This window comes from Sturnus vulgaris, chromosome 2 (genome assembly GCF_052056855.1).
Source record: "Sturnus vulgaris isolate bStuVul1 chromosome 2, bStuVul1.hap1, whole genome shotgun sequence".
NCBI classification, from domain to species: Eukaryota; Metazoa; Chordata; class Aves; order Passeriformes; family Sturnidae; genus Sturnus; species Sturnus vulgaris.
In genome coordinates, this window is record NC_142244.1 from 53,469,517 (window position 1) to 53,494,488 (window position 24,972).

Sequence of the window (24,972 nt, forward strand, 5' to 3'; positions counted from 1 at the left end):
ACTTGATAAAAATCAACATAAGGCAGTCAACCCTCTGCAATCAAGCCTGATGTTATTTCAAGCACGAGTTCAAAGTTCGTTTCCATAAGCACATATGAGCTTTTCTAGCAGACTGTTATGGCTATAGATTTTTGCAAATGTATTTTCTTTGGGTGAGTGCTTTCAAAAAATCTTCTTCCAGTCTGTTATAAAAAATCCAGCAACCTATTTTTCTAAAACGTAGGAACACAGCACAAACTAAACAGGGGAGCCCTGGCGAAAGAAGACAGGAGATAGGCTAAAAATCTTTCTTCTGAGAGTTGTCATTTTACTATTTTTCTAATATGATTGGGCAGTTCAGACAGATGACAGCCCTTCCCAAATGACTCATGTGGTACATCCTTAAGAGAAATTAAATGAAGGGCTATCTATCATTATGGTGACACATGCCGCTTTGTATATTTCATCTTTCAAAACAATTGTTTCCTTAAGACTGTTTGGCAGTTTGCACTTTTATAATAATTGATGTAAAAATATTCTTAAAAGTAAGCCATGAATGAGGCTAATAATGTTTTAGGAGTATGGAAATAAATGAATTTTTTGTTTTCTGTATCTTTTATTTCCTTTGGAAGGAAATTACCTTAAGATCAGAATAGATATACTTTTTTTTATAAATACTTCTAAGCAAATTAATAAAAGTAGAGAAGCACAATGAAAGTACTTTTCAAAGGGCCTAAGCTGTCTGCTCAAAAAGTCTTGCAACTGGAAAGCTTGTTGGCAACCAGTAAGAATCGGCCACCTTTAAACAAATTTTAAAATAGTATTTAGGCATATAAGTCTGGATGCAGACAAGTATCACACATTCCTGTTTTCAAATTGCCGAACTCCAGAGGTAAAAGTGTTTAAACAGATACTTATTTTTTGGATTAAGCTGACTGTTTCATCACTTTTCTGCACTGTTAAATACCTCAAGGCATTTGAAAACATGACTCTAGACATCTAAGTGTCCTTTTGGAGAAAAACATTTTATCTTTCAGAAATATTGAACTCACTCAGAAATTTTCTGCTGATTCCCAATAAGAGTGGTCCAACAATATGTTAGGAAAGAACGAGAAACTCTCCGGGACATGCGAGCTGCATGTCATGTCACTTGTCCCTTTTACTTTGCCTCTGTTGTTGTCATGAGGTAGCAAACATAATTGGAGAATTGGACTCTGTCAGAATTCTATATGCTGTAAAGATTCCAGGGAAAATCAGTTCATGGAGACAGAATGTGAAACTGTATGGGTTTTTTTTCCCACTCTGCTCTTCACATTTGCGTGTTTATCTAAAGGAACATTAAAAAGTAAAAGCTCTACACTGAGTAACTCCTTTAATCTGTTACCTGTTGCATAGCCTATGGAAGAACGTAAGAATATGTTGCACCCTTTTACACCATGCATTGTTTTATTATCTGCCCTTACTTTGTCTTTAAGTAATTGCAAATAACTTTCTCATTTATATTAGACTTTTTCTCATCTATTACAGCATGTAAATGTAAATAATTTTCTCACTCTTCATTCTGCCTTACTTTGAATTTCACTCATAGCTTGTGTTAATGATGTCAGTAGGAGATTTTAGAATAACTTTTTCAATCTATCTGCCATTAAGCATAACAATTTAGATTTCTATGTGTATGTGCTGTCTTTATATTTCAGTTGTGTTCAAACTGTTTAATTCAATTATCTCCTTTTAAAGACTGAATTGGAAAATATTGAAGTGACACAAGGAATGTCAGCAGAGACAGCAGTAACGTTTCTCAGCCGTCTGATGGCAATGGTTGATGTACTAGTATTTGCCAGTTCTCTAAATTTTAGTGAGATTGAAGCTGAAAAAAACATGTCTTCTGGAGGTCTAATGCGACAGTGCCTAAGGCTTGGTAAGTCAGCAGACAGGATGTATTAAGTAGTTACTTACAGATCAATGAGTTGAGATGGATCAAATAGTGACATGTGTAGGAAAGGACCTTGTAAGTAGGGTTTGATGTGATAAAGTGAAAAATCCCATTTATTATTGATTTGATACGTTTTTAAGGCTGATTCAGTTTAGTCACGAGAAAGACATGTCTGAAAGTGTTCTTCCTTATGTATTTCAAGTTATATCTATTCAGGGAGAGTAAAAATATTAAATTTAAGTTAGTAAACAGATGATTTTTTTTCTTAAAACTGCTTTGCTACATCCATGTTGCAGTTTTTCTTATCCAATTCTTCATGGATTTGTAGGACTATAGGCTATGTAAAATAAAAAAGAGTGGGATACTTGTGCAAGCACTGTAAACCTCAATATATTTTGTAACAATATGGCATTTATCTTCACTGTTTACTATTATTCGTACCACTTATTACATTACTGATAATATTACTGCTCCTAGTATAGAATTTGTGAGTTATTCCCAATTCTCAAATTTTTAATGAAATTTTCAATTACTGCCTACTAGTAATGAGTGCTAATTGATGTTCTAAATATAATATTGAAAAAATATTCTAATTTGTGGCATTTTCATTTCTTCTTTTAGTTTGTTGTGTAGCTGTGAGGAACTGCTTGGAATGCCGGCAGAGGCAAAGGGAGAGAGTAAACAAGACGTCATTAATTGGTGGTAAAACTCAAGATGCTCTTCAGGGTGTAACAGCATCAGCAGCAACCAAGGTAACTGAGCCTTAAGTAACCAACAGCAATGATGACAAGTCTGAAACACTGCTTTTTAGGATCAGAAAATAATTGTAACTGCCTTCTCAAATATTTGGCGAAGGCTTAGGTTTTTCCTGTTAACTGGTTTATGGTAAAAGTGTGTGAGGAGGTTTATTTGAAAGATGAAAACCTTGATGCAGGAGTATGACTGGAGCAATTCTAACTAGCTTTTGCACTCTTGCTTGGCCTACTTGAAAGAACAAGTCCCCTTACTCACCTCTGCCATATATACCTGCATAGATTTCTTATTCCATCAGGGTACTCTCCAGTTTTGATGAAATTCTGCAATCACATCTCTGTTGGTGGAATATCTGAGTTCCAATAGCTTCAACAGACTTTGAATGCATATTAGGCATCATTTGCTATCTCTTTTAGAAGTGAATTTTATTGGATATTCAGTTATCTCTTAGTTTTTTCAAGTGTCATTAATTTTTTTTTTTTTTTTTAACTTGTTCACAGCTTTAAGACTTCGGGGATAATTTGGCAGAGTCTGTTACTAAAATACAGGACACTGCATGATGTAAAGGATCCCTTCTTATTTACTATCATATTTTCATTACTAAATCAGTGTTTTTCCTTCTCTTAAGACTTTTTCAAATAGCCTTTACAAAGTTAGCTCCTTTCTTTATCAAGTCTCACAAAGACATTACATTTTTCAATATTTTCACGTTCACTGCAAAGAAAATCCCTATAAGGAGACTTTTAAGTGTTTAGCTCTCACATTTAATACATTTTATTTTTTAAAGAAAGCATGCTATTTTATGTTTTTTAAATAGCAGCAGTTATTTTATAAGTAGCCTGTAATAAGTCTCAGTAAAATTAACATTTTTTTATATTTCTGTTCAGCATTTTCAAACATAACATGCATATCAGAAATAATTTATTGTTCTGCTATGAAGCAACTGTAATCTGAAACAAATTTGTGTGTGAAAGTTATTATCTTAACTCTGTCTAGAGATACAGTTGTTCCAAGCTACTGGAAAGATGTAACAATTTATATCTAAATAGTATTAAGACAATAATTCAAAGTGTCACTTTTTTTCTAGAGCCCTTATCTGAGTATTATGTGGAATGTCATCTAAGATTGCTGTAATAGCTAAAAAAATTATCTCAAATAAAGGTTATAACAGAAATGCTTTGATATTTGGAGGGAACAAAAAAATCTCAATACTTTTTATTTTTAGACTCCTCTTGAAAATGTCCCTGGAAATCTTTCTCCCATAAAAGACCCCGATAGACTTCTTCAGGATGTTGATATTAATCGTCTACGAGCAGTTGTTTTCCGTGATGTGGTGAGTAATATATGCTGTAATTCTTTCTTCTGCAAAATCATCAGTTATGTTTTGAGAGAGATCTTAATTGTACCCAAATTAAAAATATCCTTCATGTGTAGCACTTCATATATTACCTGCAAACTATCTGCTTGTGACTGTAACTACCAGCCACCTTCTGCGCTTAAAAATTATATTAAGTTATTTGAGATTAGTAGTTAACTGTGTTTAACACTCAGCCTTAATCTTATACTAGCCAAATAGTCACAGCCAAGATAAATCAGTTATGACTTAGGTTGATTAGAATTGTATTACTAAAGGCATCAACTATTTGTCCAGCCAGGGTAGAAAGAAGAACTAGTATATATGTTACAGAAATGCAGCAAATCAGTTTGTAAACACTATTCTCACTTCTGCTGAACATATTTATGTATGTAAATATATATAAAAATGTTTTTCATTTTTTTCTGCAATGTTTTTTAGCACTAAACTGGACCACAATGTACTCGGTTTTGAATGTAGTGCAATACGAATTATTACTGTATACCTGCAAGTACATATGTTACATTTAAATTCTCCAACCTGAGTTCAAAGTGGCAACAAGTCTGTCACTTATTCTTTTCTTAACTAATGGAGAAAAGAATACAAGAAAACATGTTTCTGGAACTGCTGTAAAAGAAATTAATAAGATAATTTCCAGTTATTTTAAGACTTGCAAAAACATGCAGCCAGGTTAAATATTACCCAAAACCCATGGAAATCAAGCACTGGATTTGTAATAGAAAGTCATACTTGTGGAATCAAGAAAAGATGAAACCACTGTAGGAGTAGATATAAACTAAAGTTTTAATTTTATCATGTTAAGTTTTACATGATAATAATTAAAGACATTTCAGTTGAACTAGAGCAATTTAATTTCAATCAGGAAAATATCTAAGCCATAGATGGCAGTTTCCCTTGAACAGCAAATTACAGGGGATGAGAAGAAGAGAGACAGCTAAGTCCTGGCTTTCACTTAAATCAGTCCTGGAAGGATTGCTGCTGACTTCTCCTGTGGAAGGAGAAATCAGAATGTACAAGCTGGAATTTATTTCTAGAAGAAAAACAGTGGTGCATTCTCCCTGCTTTTATATGTTACCAGAAGCTAATATGTCTGCTTGTGCATCCAGCATCAGCTAGAGAAACATCAGTGAGCTTAGATTTTCGTCTCAGCAATTGTACTCTTTACCTCCTTCACAATCTCATCCTTGGGGCAGCAGAGCACAGTTGCCCTTGCTGCCAGGAAGCCTTTAAAGCACTCTCAGAGTAGAATTAGGCCTCTGTTTTGAAAAGTCCATTGACTCCACAGACCCTGAGTTTTGTGTAGCTGCTGAATTACCTCCAAAATTCAGTACTTAATATGTGCTGTGTGTGTGAACTAAAATCCACTCAGCTTTCTGCGTGATCCATTTGCTGCTATACTGGCAGAAGCAGCATTTCAGAAAGGTATTACCTACTGAGCCTTGTGATGATCTTGTATGAAAATTCTATGAAAATATTCAATATTCTAGATGCGTTTCCTTTTCCCTGGCACAGGATGACAGCAAACAAGCTCAGTTCCTAGCTTTGGCAGTAGTTTACTTCATCTCTGTCCTGATGGTCTCCAAGTACCGCGACATCCTGGAACCACAGCGAGAAACTGCAAGGTCTGGGAGCCAGGCAGGTAGAAATATCAGACAAGAAATAAATTCACCAACAAGTACAGGTAAATTTGTTTTCTTCAAATGTTATGTGATTAATTTTTTTTAGAACTTTAATTATTTTACTACAAAGTATTTTTAGTGAGTAGCTTAAGATCCTAATAGGAAATATATACTACTTTCTTCCAGTATAATAACTTCAGGTTTTAAAATACATTGGCATATTTCAGGTATTCTCTATATTTCCTTATAGGGTATTACTAGTTTTGATTAGTATGTTTTTTATGTTTTTATTTTTCTTTAATTTGAAAATAATTTTCGAAAACCAGGGTTCCTGCTGGAGTTAAAGCTGTAAATTACAAGGTAGTTTCCAAAAATCTTCCAGAATCTGTTATGTGATAGGAAGAACAGATATCTTTATAGCATGAAATGAATAAACAGAGAACACAGCTGCTTGCCCACATGAGCTCCTTTTGTTTGAGTGAGGAGGTTTGTGAAGGGGTAGTAGTGGAGGACTGAGTACTTTCTTCGAACCCTGCTGGATTGGTGCCTACATGTAAAAGCCTATGGTAGCAATAGAATAAAAAGAAAACATTACTATTGCCTTGACTGAGCTGTTTGTGATTTGTTTTAGTAGTAGTGGTTTTACTGGCATATGTTCTTCAGCCCGAAAGGAGGGAGTCTGATAGGTCTCAGAGCCTGTTAGAAATGAGGGATGCAAACCTTACCCCACTTTGTTTCAAATATTTTGCACTCAGTCCAGTATTTTTTTTTTCAAGTCTGATTGGATTGATTATAACTGTACCTTCTGTGCTAAAAGAGTTGAAAACAGGAGCTGCATTTGTCCATGAAATTTTTTGTGTATGTTTTTGTTCTTGTATTGATCTTTAATTGCTTTCTTCATTTATGGAGTTGCTAATTTTCATTCTTCATAGAATTTTTCTTCCAATTTGTATCATATTCACATTTAGTCATTATTTTATGATTCATTGTGATGTTTTAATTTGCTAAGCTTATGTAATTTTCTGAAGTCAATGTGCTTGTAGGCTTTCCATTTTAAAAACACAACATGAATTTAGCCAGTAAAGAGAAATTATAATTCTTTTTGCCTTCCTGATTTAATGTTATGGTTCTGAACTAAGAAACTGCTACTTTCACCCATGATTGTCTTGCCTATTTGCTTGTATATATCTATCTATCTTTCTGTGTCTCCTTTCCCTGTAAATGTTGCTCTTGAAGTGCCCAAATAATAGGTATGCTGTTTCCTATCTCTTGATACAGAAGTTGTTTTTTTTTTTTTTTATTTTAGAAATGCCTTTGTTGTTTTGGATTTATTTTTTTGTTGGTAATACCATATTTGCATGTTTCAATGAGATAGGATATCTGTCATGGATCCACAGTGGACCAGGCCACACATGAATACTAGCTGGCTCACATTTGATTCCATGATTTTCTCCACAGTTGTGGTCATACCATCTATCCCTCACCCAAGTTTGAACCATGGATTCCTTGCCAAGTTAATTCCTGAGCAGAGCTTTGCCCACTCATTTTACAAAGGTAATATTAACATCATCTCCTAACCTGTTTGGGTGTTCTTATTTAATGTAATGCACTTCAAGAACTAAATGTGATGTTACTGTTGATAAATAAGTATACGCCTCAGGTTACATGGAGATCAGACCTGATGATACCTTTAAAACTTCAACTCCTGCCTACATTTTTCTAGAAAATCTCTCTCCCAGTTTTACTACAATTTATTATCTTTAATTATTATAAAGTAAAAGGAAACAATAAAAAAACACCAAAAAAAGTCAGGAGAAGGGAACATATATAGGAAAATTTAAATGCTTTTGGTCTGTGGTTATTTTGCTACAATATTAGGTCCATAAAGATAAAATCAGGCCTGTTTAGAAAATATTGCATACCACATGAAGTATAATGTAGTTTTGTAGTATTCCCTTTCCCTGTATCTTTTCTTGTTCTTTTGCCTTCCTTTCTTGCTTTTTTCCTTGCCTTCCTGATGGTATGTAAGCCTCTGATATTGTATGTGAATTATTTTATGCCTGTTAGTTAATGTGCTGTGCTGTGTTTCTCTTTAAGGAAACCAATTTTTCTACCAAAGCAACTATTATATGTTTTGGGCCTGATTTGTTTTGTTTTGTTTGTTTGTATGTTTTAATAGATACTCTATAAGGTAGGAACATGGGGAGTTTTTGTCTTTTCTTGAAAAAAGAGGGTTACCTGAATGTAACTTTAGCCAAGTTTGCATGTACATTTCCACAATTATTTGTATGCACTGTGCTGTAAACACAGAATGCAAAAGAATTTTAAAAATTTAATCTGATGAAAATATCTTTGGTATAATACTGTAAAATCTTGCTGAGTAAAAAGACCAATTTATAAAAAGCGTAAGTGATTTAGAATGCATCCAGTTTATAAAGAACAGAATAGTTAACATCCTACTTCAGTAATAAGGTGACTTATGCTTTTCATATGTCACTTCTGGGAGTATTATGTTAAAATACTTATTACATCAACTTAAACTATCACTATGTTAATCTGGCATTTCTTGAGCTTTGATGTGTGCATGTATATATATTATAAATTGCTTTAATTTCTAACAGTGTGTAAGCCAGGGTTTGTGATTTTCGCTCATAAGATTGTCTGCGGTACAAAAAAAGAAAATATTTTGTATTGCTCAATATTATATTAATATATAATATAATATTATCTATTGTACTTGTTTTACCTTGAGTTCAAGTAAATTAGTTTTCGTTTTGAAATAGTTAATACAGCTACATTGAAAGCATGAGTAGGTTAGAAAGAAAAGTGGTTTGGCTTTAAAAATTAGTTATTCAGTAAAGGAAATGTTATCTGTGCTTGGTTATTTTATTTGTTGATATCATCAGATCCTTAAGGGTTTTAACTGTCTCAGGTCTCAGTTTCCTATTCTTTACAGCTTCACCCATTGGAGGAAAAGTAATTCCACTTTTTATATTGTGAATACAGTTCCTCAGTTTTGAACATCAGCAAAAAGTTAAATGAAAAAAAATTGCAAATGCCATCAGAAAAGGCCAGAAGTCAAAACATATTTTGTCATTTCAAAAGAAGCTTTCATTCCAGTGGATAAGCCAATTGTTTACTTTTTAGGAACCTGACTTGCTTTCAGATGTTGGCAACAAATTTAATTTTTTAATATAATTTTAAATTTTAAGGTATTTTTACTTAATACAGACTGATTTAATTAATATAGCCTTTAAAATTAGTAACACATTTTTAAAGCAAAATTCTCCATATTAAAAATTTGATAGAAATTTAGTAGTTATCTGGAAGTGAAGACATATTTTATTCATTCCATATGACACTAGATGGATATAAAGAATTTATTCCTTGTTTATCAACAAATTGTGTCATAATTGTTAGAACTGTACAGGAAAACATCTCTATGAATGCAGGAAGAGGGATTGACTCCTTAAAAGAAAACTTTCTCCATTTTTAGTAGAATCTAATTATGTTACCAGGAAACTTACCAGGGAAAAGTGTAAGATACAATTAGGTATATTACCAGTATTTAAGATAATGATTTTATTCTTAGTGATACTCTTAATTTTTTTTTTCCTTTACATGGGGCAATATCTTCAGTTAAAGTCTATTTAAATCTGTGTGAGACCCTACTTGTCTCAGGTACATTACAGTATGTGATCAGCAAATGCTTCCTATGAGTAATTGCAGCTGGTGTCAAGTGTGGGTTATAAGAATTTTAACATCATTTTATTTGATATTAAACTCTTCCATTATCATAATAAAAAATATTAGACTTTGCCTTCTTTGTTGATATTACTGTATATGAATAAAAGTATACTGTATATGAAAAAAAGACCTTAAAATATATTTTGCAGGGAAATATATTCTACCCTTGCTTAAAAATGTTTGTAGATGGCAAAATAATGTTTCTTTTACTATTATTCAGATACTGCTCATAAGCTAGGTATTACCTTGTGGTGCTTGAACAGAAAAGGTCATACTCAGGAAGGAAAAATTATTACAGTAATGTCCATGGCTACCATTTAACAATAAAAATATTTATTTCTTTATAACATTCTATACCTCTGTATATTTTTTCTTTGTAACCTGATCCATGGGAAGAGAAAAATATGTCTGTATCTGTAGATTTGCTCTTACCATAAGTTTGTTGAAAGTGCTTATGTCTCTCCTTGTTTTCAATAACTTTAAAGGGTCTTCAGTACTTCTAAATCAGTCAGTGTGTTGTCAGACAAAGCAGATCTTGCAAAATTAAGAGAGAATTCACTCCCTTCAATTTAGATCATATATAGCATTACACTTTGAAGTAATTCATTATCAGAGTCTCAAGGGATATGGCAGATCAGAACTTTTCTCTTCCATCTGAAAGATGTCTGAGAAACACAGGATTTACTACAAAGGAAATGCTGCAGACTTGCTTCTTCCTGTTCATAATACCAAAGAATTATTGAATTAATGATTATTAAATTAAAATTTAATTAATTAAATAAAATAGGGAGATTTCGTGAAGATGAGACTAGCATTAAAAATTATTACCAAAACCTCTGTACTGAATTTTCTGGGTTTTGTCTCAAAATTTTTAGTCATGCATAAGTTCTACTTTCTGGAAAATATTAGTAGGGAATCAGTATTTCAGCTAGTCATCTTCATCTCCCTTAAAAATAGGTGTAGAGAGTTAAGCATGTTTAGGGTACAGTTCATCTGACCTGCTTTGAGATCTACTGGTCACTAGAAATGCCTTTCTTCATTAATTGTATCTGTCATTGTAGACCTCTCTCTTGGTGAGATCAATCCTGACTCCTGTGATATGGCTTCACCAAACTCCAGGCACAAACAGTGGTTTACAATACAAGCTGGAATCAAACTCTTTGATGTCAGGCACTTAATCCAATAATGACATCATATGTCTTAGTAATATCCCCCATCTATAATTTTTTTACATATATGTTCATAGATATAACTGTGTTGGTCACGACATCATTAATGTCCATTTATGGGTTAGCAAGAACTACCCATGTGAACTTAGAATAAAATGACAAAATTTTCACTTCTGAAATGGGAACAATTGGAATAGCTTAGAAAAATACTGGCTTGTTCTCTGTTGATTTCTCTGCTTAGATATTTTCCCAAAATTGGTATGAAAACATCTCTGTTATGTCTGGAAGATGTGGAACTAGAGACAGAAAAACTGAGCAGCCATTTCTTTTACCAGGCAGAGGGTAATCAGTCCATATTTTGAGACAGAAATGCCTCATTATTTCATCAGAATAAGAGGACAGATAGTGGAGCATGGTATCTTCTGCTAATAACAGCTAATAAGCCTTACCATGTAAAACCGAGTAACCTCTTCAAATTACAGCTACCAATTTCAAGTAGCTTTAGCTATAGTGATCAGGATCACTTGAAATGAGTTTTTTTACTTCTGGTTGCTGTTGAAGCTGTCCTTGCTTACCTGGAAAGTTTATTGGACTGTTCCTCTCAACAGTGTTTCCACATCTCTAACAGCAAAAAATGGGATTTATTGTTTTTTCCTTTTTTACACTTCAGCTGTCATCCTATTAATTACTGTGAACACAATTAATGCTAAACAAGTGATGAATAGATATTTTCAGTTGAAAATTGATGTTTCCATTTGCATTATTCAGGAGTGTTTCAGAAATGAAAGCTTGGCAAACGTGCAATTCAGTTTATAATATATTGTATGAAGCAAATCAGTATGTAGGTTATCAGTAACTTCTATCAAAAATTGATCAGTTTTTCCACTCCCTTGCTATCACTGCCTGTAATTTTCCCAAAGCACTGTAAATTAATAGATTTCTTAAAGGTATGTTGTGAAGATAGACTGGAAGCTATTGATTTATTTTTCTCGCTTTTTCATTTTTCAGAATGAACTATATAAAAAGGTTGTAGAAACATTTTTCTTTTTAAAGACAAGTATCTAGTTTTTCAGGTCTCCTAGGTATATAGTACTCTGGGAATTACGTTGCTGCACTGTTATTTGTATTTATAATGTAGTAGCATAGAGATTTCCAGACCATTTTTTAACTTTTTTGCATAAGGATAACAGCCTAAGTGTGCAAAGTGGGCTAAAGGAATAATTTCCATTGTCTGTGAAAATATTTTTTGCCTCAGGAAGTGCTAAAAAAACTCATGTCTCCATCTCCTCAAAATATAGTTGTATATATGTTACCAGGAAGGGAGAATGCAATAAGGAACATGGGTAATAATCACGATTATCATAAAATTCCGATTCTATTGAATTTCTGCCTGCTGCTCAAAGTAATCATACTGCTCTTCTGATGAAACATATGCTCCTTATTCCAACTACATCAGGAAAGACATGCATTTGAAGATCATGAGATAGTAATGAATACATCTTAATTTATTATTTATTGCCCTTTACCAGCTACTTAAGGCATCATAGATGTTTGCACATATATTTCATTATTACTTATCAGTCATTATGTATACATGAAGGAGTTGTAATAGGGATTTTTGTAACTATCATCAGTATTTACTTTCATTTGTTTGTACAAATTACAGATGTTTTAAAAGTTTTTAAAAATCTTTTAGTTGTTTAAAAAGTAGTGCTTAAACCAAAATGTTTTAATATAAGTTTCATTGTCTATATGGAATATACTCTGTGCTCCACTGTTAACTTTTGTTGCTGGATGCTGTAACTTATGTGAGAGATTTTTTTTCATTTCTTTTCTAAGATATGGCATATTACAAAACCACCCTCTTTCTCAGCATGCGTCAGAAATATCAGATATTATCATAGGTACCTCTAAAATAATTTGTTTTTTAAATTTTGTGGGTTTGAGTTTACACAATACAAAATAAGTGAATAAAAATATAAAATTTAAAAACTAGGGAAATTCACCTATGGAAAAAAACCATATTACCATATTGTTCCTAATTTATATTTGGGTTTTGTTTCAAAATGTAAGTGCCTGGTTTACTCTAAAGCTAATATTTCTTTAATATGACTTCTCATTGTCTTCTTTTTTAATTGTTTTTTTTAGTATCTTTTAGTTAAAATCTTGGTAATGCTTTGGTTTTAGACTGCTGACATTTTGTTTGGCAGCCAGGTAATTAATCAGACTGATGTCTTATCCATCAAACACTGAGTGAAAGACCTTTGATTAGTAAAGAAGAATTAAGACATTCTAAATATAAAAAGAAGATTAAATTTATAGAGAGGATTAAAGACATTGCCTAAACAGGTGACGAGGTTGTGTCTGCCATAAACAGTTCTTTCAGTGTCCTTTCTGTGGTCAAGGTAGAAAGAACTGCCCTGTGTGCCTGCCTCAGTGACTGCAGGGAAAGAAACCAATGATAAGACTTTTGAGGAATTTGAACACAGAAAAGAAATTTCCAGTGAACAAAAAGAGAAGACATGCACTTACACGTGTCCATCTGTGAACAGGGGCTGATGATAACTGTCCTCTTTAATCACTTCTCAGTCTTGACTTCCCCACTCTAAGTCTCTCCTGCTCTATTCCTCTCCCATTTCAGTGCCTCTCTGCTTTTTCTGGGTGACAGCTGCATCCCTTTTCTTTACAAATCCTCTCTGGCTAAATGGAAAATTCCCAACTTTCTGTCTTAAATCTCCTGTACCAAGATCTGTGCCCTTCCAATTGCCACCTCACCCCAGAATATTTCCTATCTGACCTTCCTGAATCCCCTCATTTTCAGCTGTGTTCCTTCTGCCCTCAGCCTCACATATCAGAGCCCTGAGGTATCCTAGTTGTGGCTTTTCTTCTTGCCAGCCAGAGGCTGCCATGGCATGTTCTCTGCTTCCACCTCTTCTTGTGCACATGTGGCTGCATGCTGGCATGCTGTTAGACAACTGAATCTGCACTGTTGCATTGCTGTCCTTGTGGGAGGAAAGGGACAGTGTTTGGTCTGGCAGGAATTTCAGAAATCTGGATCAATGTGTTAGCTAAATAACAGATGCAGGCTAAATGCAGGCTGCATTTATCAAATGTTTTTGTAGATAAAAGACTGATAGTGAAAGAATGGAAAATTGTAACCTTAAGCCAGGCTCTTTTCCCTCATATTTTAGTAATACAATTTACAAAGAAACTTGTTTAAATGTATTGTAGAACAGCAAATGAGTTCTGTTGTCAGTGTTCATGTTGCTTTGCCTAACATAACATGCCTAACATGTTCTAATAACAGAACCTCATGAAGTCTGTTAGTGGGACATGACCAAATTTGCCTATTAATGCATAGTTACATGAAGATTAATACCAGCCAAGCTGCCAAAATGAGTAGAGTCTACATGGTTGGGCCATGATCAGGATCACTATAAAGGAAATTTTTACTTTGGTCTGTGTATAACTTTCACAGATAAATAGAAAAGCCAACAGAAGAGAAGGTCCCAAGCACCAGCAATCTTAATGCTTCTTTTAGGGGGATTCTTCTCCCTGTTGTGCCTCAGCCTCCAGCGAAGTTTCTGTTGCAAGTCCATGCTTGCTTCTCTCAATGTACTTTTCAGACCCTTATTACTCTTCGATTCTGTTCCCATACTTAAGTCTCTCATCTCAGTTTAATTGTGCTGCTTCTTACACATGAAAATTAGAGGACTGATGTTGTGGGAGAGAATTTTTCCACACCATCTTTATGGCCTAGAGTTTAGGAATTTGATTAGTTGACTCTTCCACCTATAGAGGAAGCTGTAATATCACTGCCTACTTGGAATGAAAGCATTTTCAGCTTGTAGGGTGCTATTTCTGAAAGTCTGTAGAAATCTAAAAAGGATTTATGAAAGGCAGCTATTAACGTTATCACCAGTGCTTTAAGATGGCTGTGCAGAGAACAACTCATAAATTTTTCAGTGCAAATGCAGACAAAAGCGGTGGCAAGTCCTCTGTCAAGAGTGCCCGAATCCTTCCACTGCCAAATGTTTCTCTGTTGTTTACAGCAGAAATTTGACAATGAATTGGGGTAGTATTACTTCCCAATATTTTTTCAGCCATATTGTGAGCAATTAAGAAAAAATCATTTTCATTCATCTTACTTTTGAAAAATTTCAGCACATTTTTATCTGGAAGTGAGGTTTAATAAGACAAAAAACACAAGAAGATCACAATTAAGTTTTCCAGCTTTTAAAAGTAAATAAATATTACAAGTGTGATTTGTACCATCATTTTTTATGATGGCAAAATTGTGTGTATTTATCTTACATATGAAATGGCTCATTATTAGGTTAATATACAGGGGGAGTGCGGGTTGTATTTTTTAGCCATATGGAAGCAGTGCAAGAGCTATTTAGGTAACTCAGTAGGTTAAAACAATTATAATACACTTCATAAATCACAAGCAAACAAGATATTTTAGGGAAGGAGCGTGACGGATGAGGTCACCAGATATACAATATGTCATTTAGTTAACTTAGGCCCATATTTTTCCCATAATGTAGTAGATGAACTCATTAGTTAGAATGAAAAACAGTAAGAAGGAGGCATCTGGCTTCCAACTGCCTGTTTCTGACAGGGTTAAGATCACTAGAGCTAGTAATGATTCTGCTTTGTCTACTGACATGGCCTTGTGCTGTAGAAAACTGATGAGGTTTGCTGAAAATTTAGTGTCTTACTGTCACAGTGTTAGAACGTGGACAGATGCAATCAGTTGCAGCTTTGCTTCTGTTCATGTTTACCATTTTGCTCACTTGCTTTAAGTACTTGGGATTTTTATAAAATAATAGGCATTCAGGTTTAAGATTTTTCTAAATCACTTTATGGGCAGTATTTATTTCTGCATACAGAAGGCAACAGAAATGCTAGGACATGGTGTAAAAGAATATGGAACAAACTTATGGATATGCAGTTTTATAAATAAAACTGGTCAGGTTTTGTGACATATGCTAAGAAGTTTATAATTTACCTGAAATAATGCTAGTAATAATAATGCTGATCAAGAAGGTCTTATAATACATCTTTTCAGCCATATTTATGTGGATTTTACATATCCCAATTTGCTAGGATTCGTATCTGAAAGGAAGTTAAGAATCTTATCAGTTCTGAATTTATTTTTTCTTAAGACAAAAAGTAAGTTGAACCTTTTAAACCCTTATTCGTTTACCTTGTTTGATGTTTTAAAAATTAGAGTTAATGCACTCGAATTAGTAGTTTTTAGATATTGTTATTCATAGTGATAAATCAGACTGAGCTGAATTGGCTTAGTGCAGCATATTTGTATTAGCTATTGGAAACTCAGCAAGAAGAGTAAAGCTACAAATCTGATTTTTGTGGAAATCAAGTATCCATACAATTGCCCGAATATAGAATAACTCTACTTGATGTTTTTGCCCTAAAACCTTTGAATTAGCATTATACTTTATAGTATGTCATATTGAAATTTTATGTCCACAAATTTTATTTCTATTTTTAGTGTCAAATGATGCAGGCCTCCCAGCATTTTATTTTCATTTGGGAACAAAGGTTTGCAAGTCACCTGCTGAGTAATTAAGTACAGTCCTATTTATAGCATCTCAAAATTAGTTACATGTTTCAACCTGCTACACTGATTGGAAAGCTTTTCCATAACCTTAATTACATATTGATGACTGTCACTTTCCAAAGTAAAATTTGTTCATGGTGAGTTTGCACTGTTTTTCATGCCAACCCTGCCATTCCCTTTTTTTTTTTTTTTTTTTTTTTTTTTGGGTTTTCATCTAAAGCTTGTGATAGCTGTTGTATAACTTCTCAGTATTAGTTTGGCCAGACTATGTCAAACTCTTTTTTGCAACAGAAGATCACTGCGTATCTTCATAGTGGCACTTCAACATTTCTCAAATATAAATGCCTACACATCATTTCATAATGAATCCTTCCAGAGTCTTCTCTAATGCTGTTAATGTTTAGCTGTTGCAGGAACTACTTATTCAGTAAAGTTTGGAACCACATTAGCCTTTTCCATGAGAGTATTATATGGGTAACCAAATAGTTACCCAGTCATTGATGTGATCAACTCCTTCTCTTCAGTCATTTGCAAAGATGAATTCCAGTTATAATGGGAAGCTCTGTAATCTTCACTAGATACAAAGCTTTTCACAATTAAATGTAACTTTCAGTTCTGCCATATACAGATGGCATTACAGTTATAATTGTGCTTCTGTGACCGTCAGCTGTACCTCTTAATTTTGTCATCAGCAAATTTCACCACAAATCTTTATTAAATTTTGAACAACAAAATGGTAGTTTCTCTCATTCTGATGGGTTTTTCTTTTCTTTTGAGAGTAATGATGGCTCCTTCTTAGACAGTTTCTTTTCCCACATTCTAATTATTTCCAAGGTCTCATGACAAAATTACAATCTATTGTAACAACCCCAGCTTTACTGAGTTTACTACATTGAGCCTTACTTTCTCTGAACTACAAGTATTTAAAAAGGTCTTTTAAGAATGACATTTTTTAATCTATCTCCTTGTGTTCCATTACTGTTCTTTACTCCAAAATAAATCCTGAAATCTTGCTTTCTGATGAAGGTTTGCAGTTGTCCAGATTTTTTTTTTCCTATCTCTTAAAAAGAAAAACCTTGTATGTTTTTCTCCAGTGATGTGTTACTATCTCCAGTCATCTGTTCAGCAAAAGTGCCTGCAACTAGACCAGTAATATCATGGATGTTTCTTTCACAATTGGCTTGGAGTCAGTTTGTTATCTCAGATTTTAATGTGTTAAAATCTTTCTTCTGGTTTACTCAAAGTAGTTAACTTTCCACAACTGTATGTCTATCAGGTTTTCTGTCTTTAGTTTTCTGTTCAGCATTGTTGACCTTAATGAAAATTGAGGTTGGGTGTAACCTAACTTCTCTCTGTAGTGGGCCATCATCTTTTTTCAGTGCCCTCTTTTCATTTACATAATAATGGAGCCTTATGCCATTTTATTCACCATACATTTCATGGGCAATAACCTGCTTTACTGGCTGTCCAGTACTAGTCTTCCCTTCTCCTGTTCCCTTAAAGAGACAAGCAGAAAATTCATTAGCATCATTCTGTGGATCAGATGTCTTTCTGTGCCAAATATAGGCAGTACTAAGTAGATACGGATCTTTCTGTTTCCTGACCTGGCAGATGCTAAATGCATTTGATGCAGCTCATAAATCCAGTTTCTACTTCCTGCTTCTCAAAGAAGAGCTCATATCTATTTGATAAGATGTGTTTAAGGCACTTAAGAGAAAAAGGAGGAGGAAGTGGCTTCAGTGTTTATGGTTGTTAAAAGAAGAAAACAATGCTCCATTATAATGGGTGATTCTGCTTCATCTTTTTAAAAGCCTCTTCTGTTCTTTCTTAATACTTGTACATATGCAGAGGTTTACATGACCATTAGTTCAAACACATAAATAATCTCTTACAGATTTTTATGTGCACACATGCATGTACCCACATTTATGCCCATATGCTAAATAGTTTTTTTTACGTGAATGCGCCAAAAAATCGATAGTGAGTTATGAGGTTGTTATTAAAGTTACGTTTCAGAAGCATATTATTTTTTTATAACAGACCTTCATTCAAATGCATTATAAAATATTTCTAATAATATCTAAACCACTCTATCAGAGCCATTAAAAGAGTGGTCTTATTTCATACATAGGACAGCTAAATTTTATAATCAAGACAATTTAATGAAAATAATGTAGTTTTAAAGTAAACTATAAAAGCATTTTGTCAATAAAAACAGCCTCAGTTTGTTTTTCTATAACCAAAGGATGAGTACATAAGCTACTCACAACTCTAGCTGACTTTTGTTTATGCTAGCAAATTGTTCTTATTTAATGAAGATTTTGCATGTTTCACTGAAGTAATTAATATAGGTATGGTCTTCTCGGTTACAAGATGTTGTAGAATCATTTTCAATCTGGAAATGTTCCAAACTCAACAGATTTCACTTGCCTGTCTCTGTGAAGCTGTATTTATTTTGTTCATTAATTTTTCCTGAATTACAGAATTTTACCTTTTGTGGGAAAAGAAGTGGTATCTAAAAAATCAGGAATAACATTTCTTTTTTTCCTTCATGTATAAATTAATCTGTATTCAGTGCAATGATATGTGTGTAGAAATGTGTGTAATTCACATTTTAAACAAAGCAGACAAATTATCTAGCAGTTTTCTTTTGAATGCAATCTTAATATTTGATGACAGCAATACAAAAGACTAAATTTTACAGTAATCCGAAGGTATAAGTGATTGCAATTTTCCCTTCTAGTTGGCTCAAGGATAATACAGTTCTGCAGTTGACAGGTTATAATTTTTAAAGTAGTTTTTGCTGGCAGTGTTTTGCTGATTACTGTATGAGTAGTGGACTGTAGTTTCTAAATGCCACTGAGTTTGTATAATGCAATTTTGGGCTCACTCTTCCAAGTCTGTCTGTATGCCAAACAGCTGTTGAAGGTAAAATGTTTTGTATGCAGAATGAGTTTTTAAGGTTTAAAATACCATTATTTTGGTCTTTCTAACACATTTCTGTAATATAAAACTTTATGATCATCTTTTTAGAGGAAAATATCAAACTAAATTTTGTTCATAATCTCTATCTCACTGCAGAGACACCAACTGTATTTCCAGAAAATATCAAAGATAAAGAAACACCAACACCTGTTGAAGATATTCAGCTGGAAAGTTCTATTCCTCATACAGATTCTGGAATTGGAGATGAACAGATGCCCAATATTTTGAATGGGACAGACTTGGAGACTAGTACAGGTCCTGATGCTATGAGTGAGCTGTTGTCTACTTTGTCTTCAGAAGTGAAGAAATCTCAGGAGAGCTTAACAGAAAGCCCCAGTGAAATCCTGAAACCTGCATCATCAATATCCAGTATCAGCCAAAGTAAAGGAATCAATGTCAAAGAAATACTGAAAAGTCTTGTGGCAGCCCCTGTTGAAATTGCAGAATGTGGCCCGGATCCAATCCCTTACCCAGATCCTGCACTGAAGAGAGAAGCTCAGGCTATTCTTCCCATGCAGTTTCACTCATTTGACAGGTACATGGTTGGGCTCATTATTTTATATTGATGTAATTCAGAAGTTTGAAGGGCTTTTATTTCTTCAAGAAAGTTATTCTACTATCGGTTTGTATTAGAGTATGTTAAAAACAGCTGCACTGTGTCTCCCTTTCTGCATTACCAGCAGACCTTGTAATATAGACAAAAGTAATTCACCTTGCTTTTCTCTGTTAGCAGTGAATAAAACTCTATGAAGTACTTGGAAAACAAGCCTGTTGCAAAGAAATATATGTGCACTAAAACCTTTTTTTTCTTTAAAATGGCATTTTAGTGAGAGGGAGGAGGGGTAATATCTGCTGATATAGAACAGATTGTGCACAAATTCAGTGGAATATTCTTTCAAAGACTTAAATCTTAATTGGATCCATCATTGAACTGTTTTCTGGTACTGAAATGCTTTGACCATGGCAAATTGTTTGCTTGGTCATGGTAGAAACCAGTTTCCTTTTAGGTCTTTAAGCAACAGAAGTTGTTAAAGCTCAGAAGTTAGTGCTTGAAACTAAACTAAACTCAACTCATGAACATTTCCACAGAGTCCTTTGTTTTTCTTCTTGGGCTGTATCTTCTAGTTTCTAATTAATATACTTGCCTTTAAATGTCCAGTCCCTCTCAGTTATGCTGAATAAAGAAATTGTGCTGTTGTGCAATTCTCAGCATCCTTCCAGAAGTGTAGTCCCATCCATTGTGAGTTTAGACCTAAGCTTTGTGAGTGTTGATGTGGTTGTATTTTCCATCCTTTCAGTTTCTTCATAAAAATGTTTTTAAACTGTTAAAAATAGAATCAAGACTTAAAGATAATTTAAGACATGCCTCGAAAACTTAAAACTATATTAGTTTATCAGGCAGGGACAGGAAGTATAATACTGAAGGAAATTTAAAAATTAAGGCAGAAAAGAGTTACATTGTGATTTATGAAGGAAAAAAAAAATCTGTATTTACTAAAAACCTCAAAAAATATTGTATATTCATTAAGTCTTAAGAAAAATAATATGCAATGTTTTCAACATAACATAAACAGTAAAGTGCAAGAAGATATGTCAGAATTTTAGAATAAAAATTGGAAGCTTTTTCATTTGGAGACTAATAGAAAGATCTGATGTCTTTTTGTCTCTCTATATATAAGTACTAAGGCTGCTTTTCTGAAATAATTCAGTTAACAATCAGATAGTGCCTGTTGTAAGAAAGATGGTTTTATCAAGATAGGAAAAGTGAAATGTACTTTCGAAGCAGTAAATAGATCCCTATTTCTAATAATATTTTAGGTCTTAAGACTCTTCTAGAGAAAGCTCATTTAAGAGCTTTTTCATTGAGTTTTTTTTTAGTTCATCAATCTGCATATTTTTATTTTTGATTGATTGTAATACGAGAGGAAAAATATTTTTTCCTTCCTATACAGTTAGGAATTTCTTCTTATTCTCTGTGAGGAACCACCATATTCCAGAATGCATTCTTATACATTAGGCAGTATAAAACATCATGCTACAAGTAGAAATAATCACACCTTAACTGTAATCACCAAAAAGGTTACTTTATCTAAATTTCTGCCTGGGCTAATAAGAAGACTATTTCATCCTGAGAGCTGTGGTTGATTCACAAAATGCCAGACACCTAAATTAAAGAGAAGCATATCACCTTATGAGATGTCTTTGTCAATGTTAGAGGGAACTTGACATCAAGGTGATTGAAGACATGAATTTTAGTGTGTGCTTCTAAATTATAGCTCTATAAGAAAGCTTTAAAAACTTCAAGGGCTTGCAGTTGGTTGGCCATAACCTTTATTTAATGCAAGCACCTCCATTTAATTGTTCTTGCAAAAATGTGATTGCTTATACCTTTTGAACATCATGAGTAGTAGTAGATATTATAAAATTATGGAGTTTTTTAAGGAGGTGCCTCATGTCTAGAGCTTACAAGTTTAGATAGATATTTCATACTTAATAAGTGTAGTAACCAGTGAGTTTAGTGGTTTGTTTTTTCCCTGACTTGTTACCCTGCTGATGAAACTTCACGATTTCCTGTGCAATGTGCACTGCTGTGTTTGTATCTTGGTAGCATACATTGTACATGTCAGCCTTTGGAATTGTTCATTTCTTAAAAAAAAAAAAAAAAAAGATAATGGGTGAAATTTAGGCAAAATAATTCACTTTTACATCATTTTTGGTATTTGTTTTTTGTTTGGTTTTTTTTCTCTTAAATAAATGTTCCTGCTGTCTGATTTTAGTGAGTGAAATAGATGATGATTTGATTTTTGGTTTAACAGCTATGAAAGGAAAAATGACAGGTTCAGGGAAGTCCGGCAGATTGGGAAATGCTACATTCTTTTATCCAACTAAACAAATGTTTTTGAACTATGGACATCTTGATGAAAATACAGATGTTCTTAGCCCATGGGACTTCACCTGACTGGTTCCACTCATGGCTGCATTATTGAATGATGCTCTCAGTTCAAACAAGTATTCCTCTGTGCAGATTTTTCATATTGCCAGAGTACTTACTTGTTACCACTGTCACAATCTTTGGAGGCAAAATATGGCTGGTGATGGTGTCACTTTTCCAAATTACAAAGATAGAGCAGATTCAGATCCTGACTCTATAACTTTTCATGGGGGATGAAACAAAGGTTAGGGGCAAAAAACCTTGAATAGTATATTGAAATAATAACAGAACAAATTAAAGTATTAATGTAGAGAGCAGCATGAAGTTTACCTAGTGGTGATTTCTGAACATTTTATTTCCTGTAGTATCTCAATAAGTATTGAAAAACTGGGAAAAAAAATTACAGCAGGATTGTCTTTCCTTACTTGCTCATGTAAATGAAATTGTGAAAATAATATAAAATAACAGTTAAATAAATAAGATAAACTGGTTTTTTGGGGGGAGGAGAAGTTAAGCTAAAACTATGCCTGTAAACCATATTTCTGTACTATCTTTTGTTGCTGTAGTTTATGCAGGTTTTGGTACTTCACTGAGCAATATGGCTATTGGTCATCTTTATTGTCCCTGGGGAGAATCATGAGCAATGAAGTATATTGTTTTGTCAGGTTCTATTCGTTTCAGGTTTTATAAAATAAACACAGTGATTCCATATTTATAAGCAAATCTAGGTTAGAGAAGTGTATTTCTCAATTAATCTGAAGATATTCCTTGTGAGGCTAGATTTTTTTTCCTTTTGTTTTTTACATTTGGATATCTGAGTGCCTAGCAAAAGAACAGTTGAGATAATTTTCTTTAATTATGATCATGGATGAAGGTAAACACCATATAAAGTAAACTCCTGTAAATAGAATTGAAATTGAGGACTACATTTTAGCATTTAATACAATGTGTTTTGCTCTGCACGTTCTTTTAATTGTACATTGCTAATGTGACTGTATCAGGCTACCGCGCATTCTCCCGTGGAATTTGCGCAGTCGTAAGTGAAACATAAAAGCAGAAAAAGTGCCCAGCATGTTTTATCAAATGGGAGCTGTGTGTAGCTAATGTATGCAGCAGTTCAAGTGCTATCAAATGTAAATGATGAGGTGATATTGATGAAAGGAGGGGATTGAGGTCTCGGGGGGCGCTGATGACGGATTGAACAGAAGCGGCCTTGCGCCGCACGTAACTCAAGTCTGTCGTCTTCACCACTCAAAGCCGTAATGGGAGGTGGCAGTCTGAAATGAGTTGCCACGGCAAAGAGTATTATTTTTGAAATGCTTTCACACAAATCACTAGGCCCTGCATACAACTTAGTTTCATGCTTTAATGTCATCAGGAGGCACAAATTGGTGTGTCTAATTGTTTGCCACCTGCCAGCAAAATGAGCTGCCAGGCAGCCAGACGGGTTTGATTGTCTGTCAGCTCTTCAATAGATTGAGAGTGACAACATCAAAAATTTCACTTCAAACTCTGAAGCTTTGAGCAGCTTTTCAGAGACCTCTTCCCCACAAGTGCTTCTGGACAACTGCATTTTTCAATTAGTTTTCAATATATTGCTGCCTTCTGCCTCATCTGTCTTAAGGTAGCTGTAATTACATTATGAGCTATATAAACAGATTTCTGGGACACAGGAGCCTGGATCCTCAAAGTTATGACATGTCTTTTAACGTCAGACTGAATTTCTTGAAAATGGCATCCAGGTTGACATTTTTAGAAGCAAACACAAAGGGTTATTTCACCAAGATTTGCGACTAATGGAGCATAACTCACCAATAATTTCTTTTTGCCTTCTCATCTTTTGTCCGACAAAATTCAGTCCCTCTTATTGATTTTTAGGATTTGGGGATTTCTTGTTTCTTTTTTTTTTTTTTAATTTGGTCAATTTGCATTGGTTCCACTAGATGCAACCTAGATCATGATGGTTTTTGAATTTGTTTGTGATTCTACTCAGTATTGCATTGCATTTTGTTCCTTTCTACTTTTTCTAGTAGAAATTTCTTAGATGGGTCTTGTTATTGAAATTGAGAGTACTTGTGTTTTTATGTCTTATTTGTTATGTTTTCAAGCTGAGGTAATTTATATCTCTTTTCTGTTCTTAGAATTATTTCAATGGGAAGAATGCTTGTATATGCAGAAAATTATGAGTTCCTAGAAATGAAAAGATCAGGTTTTTTTGCTGTTATTAAAGATGTGATTTCGTTTTAATCCATTATCATTTCATAAATTGGAAGATTATGGGTTTGCTTAGTTTACATACTCAGTGAAGTCTTTAGGAACATATTTGAGAATATTTTCAAGAACACATCTTTGAAGTATTTTAGTTTTGACTTTTGCAGTTGTTGTTTTTTGGGTTTTCTCCCTGACAGAAGGACCTTGGGGCCAGTTTTAAAGGTGCTAGAAAAGTGGACAACTTGTGAGGTCCAGTTAGGTCTCATACATGTCCCCTTTACTTTGGGTGTCACAGTAGTGTATGAATGTATGAATGAAATACCTAATCAGTAGTGTGGGAATTAAAGCACTCCTCTGGTTCTGGTTCAGTCAAGGTAATTTTCAGTATCTTTGTGCAGCAGAGACTGGCCTAAAGAAAATACTTGACAGCTTCTCTAGAATATATTTTTCTAAGGTAGCAGTAAAACTACACTCCAGAGAATGAGGTATGCTTTCAGATCCTGTTAGAGAAGAGGGCTGAAGTTGCATTGTCTGTATTCCTGGAGAGTGCCTTAGTCACTCATTTAGTAAATATAATGAAAGACAAAGGGAAAGCTCATTGCCACCTCAGCTGTTTGTTTAGGAAAAAAAAAAAATCATCCTAAATTTATAAATAGATTCAAGTCAACCAAAATTTGGT

At 33.8% G+C, this 24,972-nt stretch overlaps 1 protein-coding gene across 6 annotated transcripts in view; it reads left to right on the forward strand.

Annotated features, from left to right (window-relative positions):
* NBEA (neurobeachin) overlaps positions 1-24,972 on the forward strand; it is a 452,087-nt gene that overhangs the window by 152,747 nt on the left and 274,368 nt on the right. For all 6 annotated transcript variants that reach the window (XM_088159561.1, XM_088159562.1, XM_014868920.2 and 3 more), the window contains 6 exons: positions 1,717-1,897; positions 2,534-2,664; positions 3,891-3,998; positions 5,553-5,721; positions 7,118-7,213; positions 19,247-19,685. In XM_088159561.1, the coding sequence (XP_088015687.1) occupies positions 1,717-1,897; positions 2,534-2,664; positions 3,891-3,998; positions 5,553-5,721; positions 7,118-7,213; positions 19,247-19,685 (1,124 nt within the window). The remainder of the gene's footprint in view (positions 1-1,716; positions 1,898-2,533; positions 2,665-3,890; positions 3,999-5,552; positions 5,722-7,117; positions 7,214-19,246; positions 19,686-24,972) is intronic.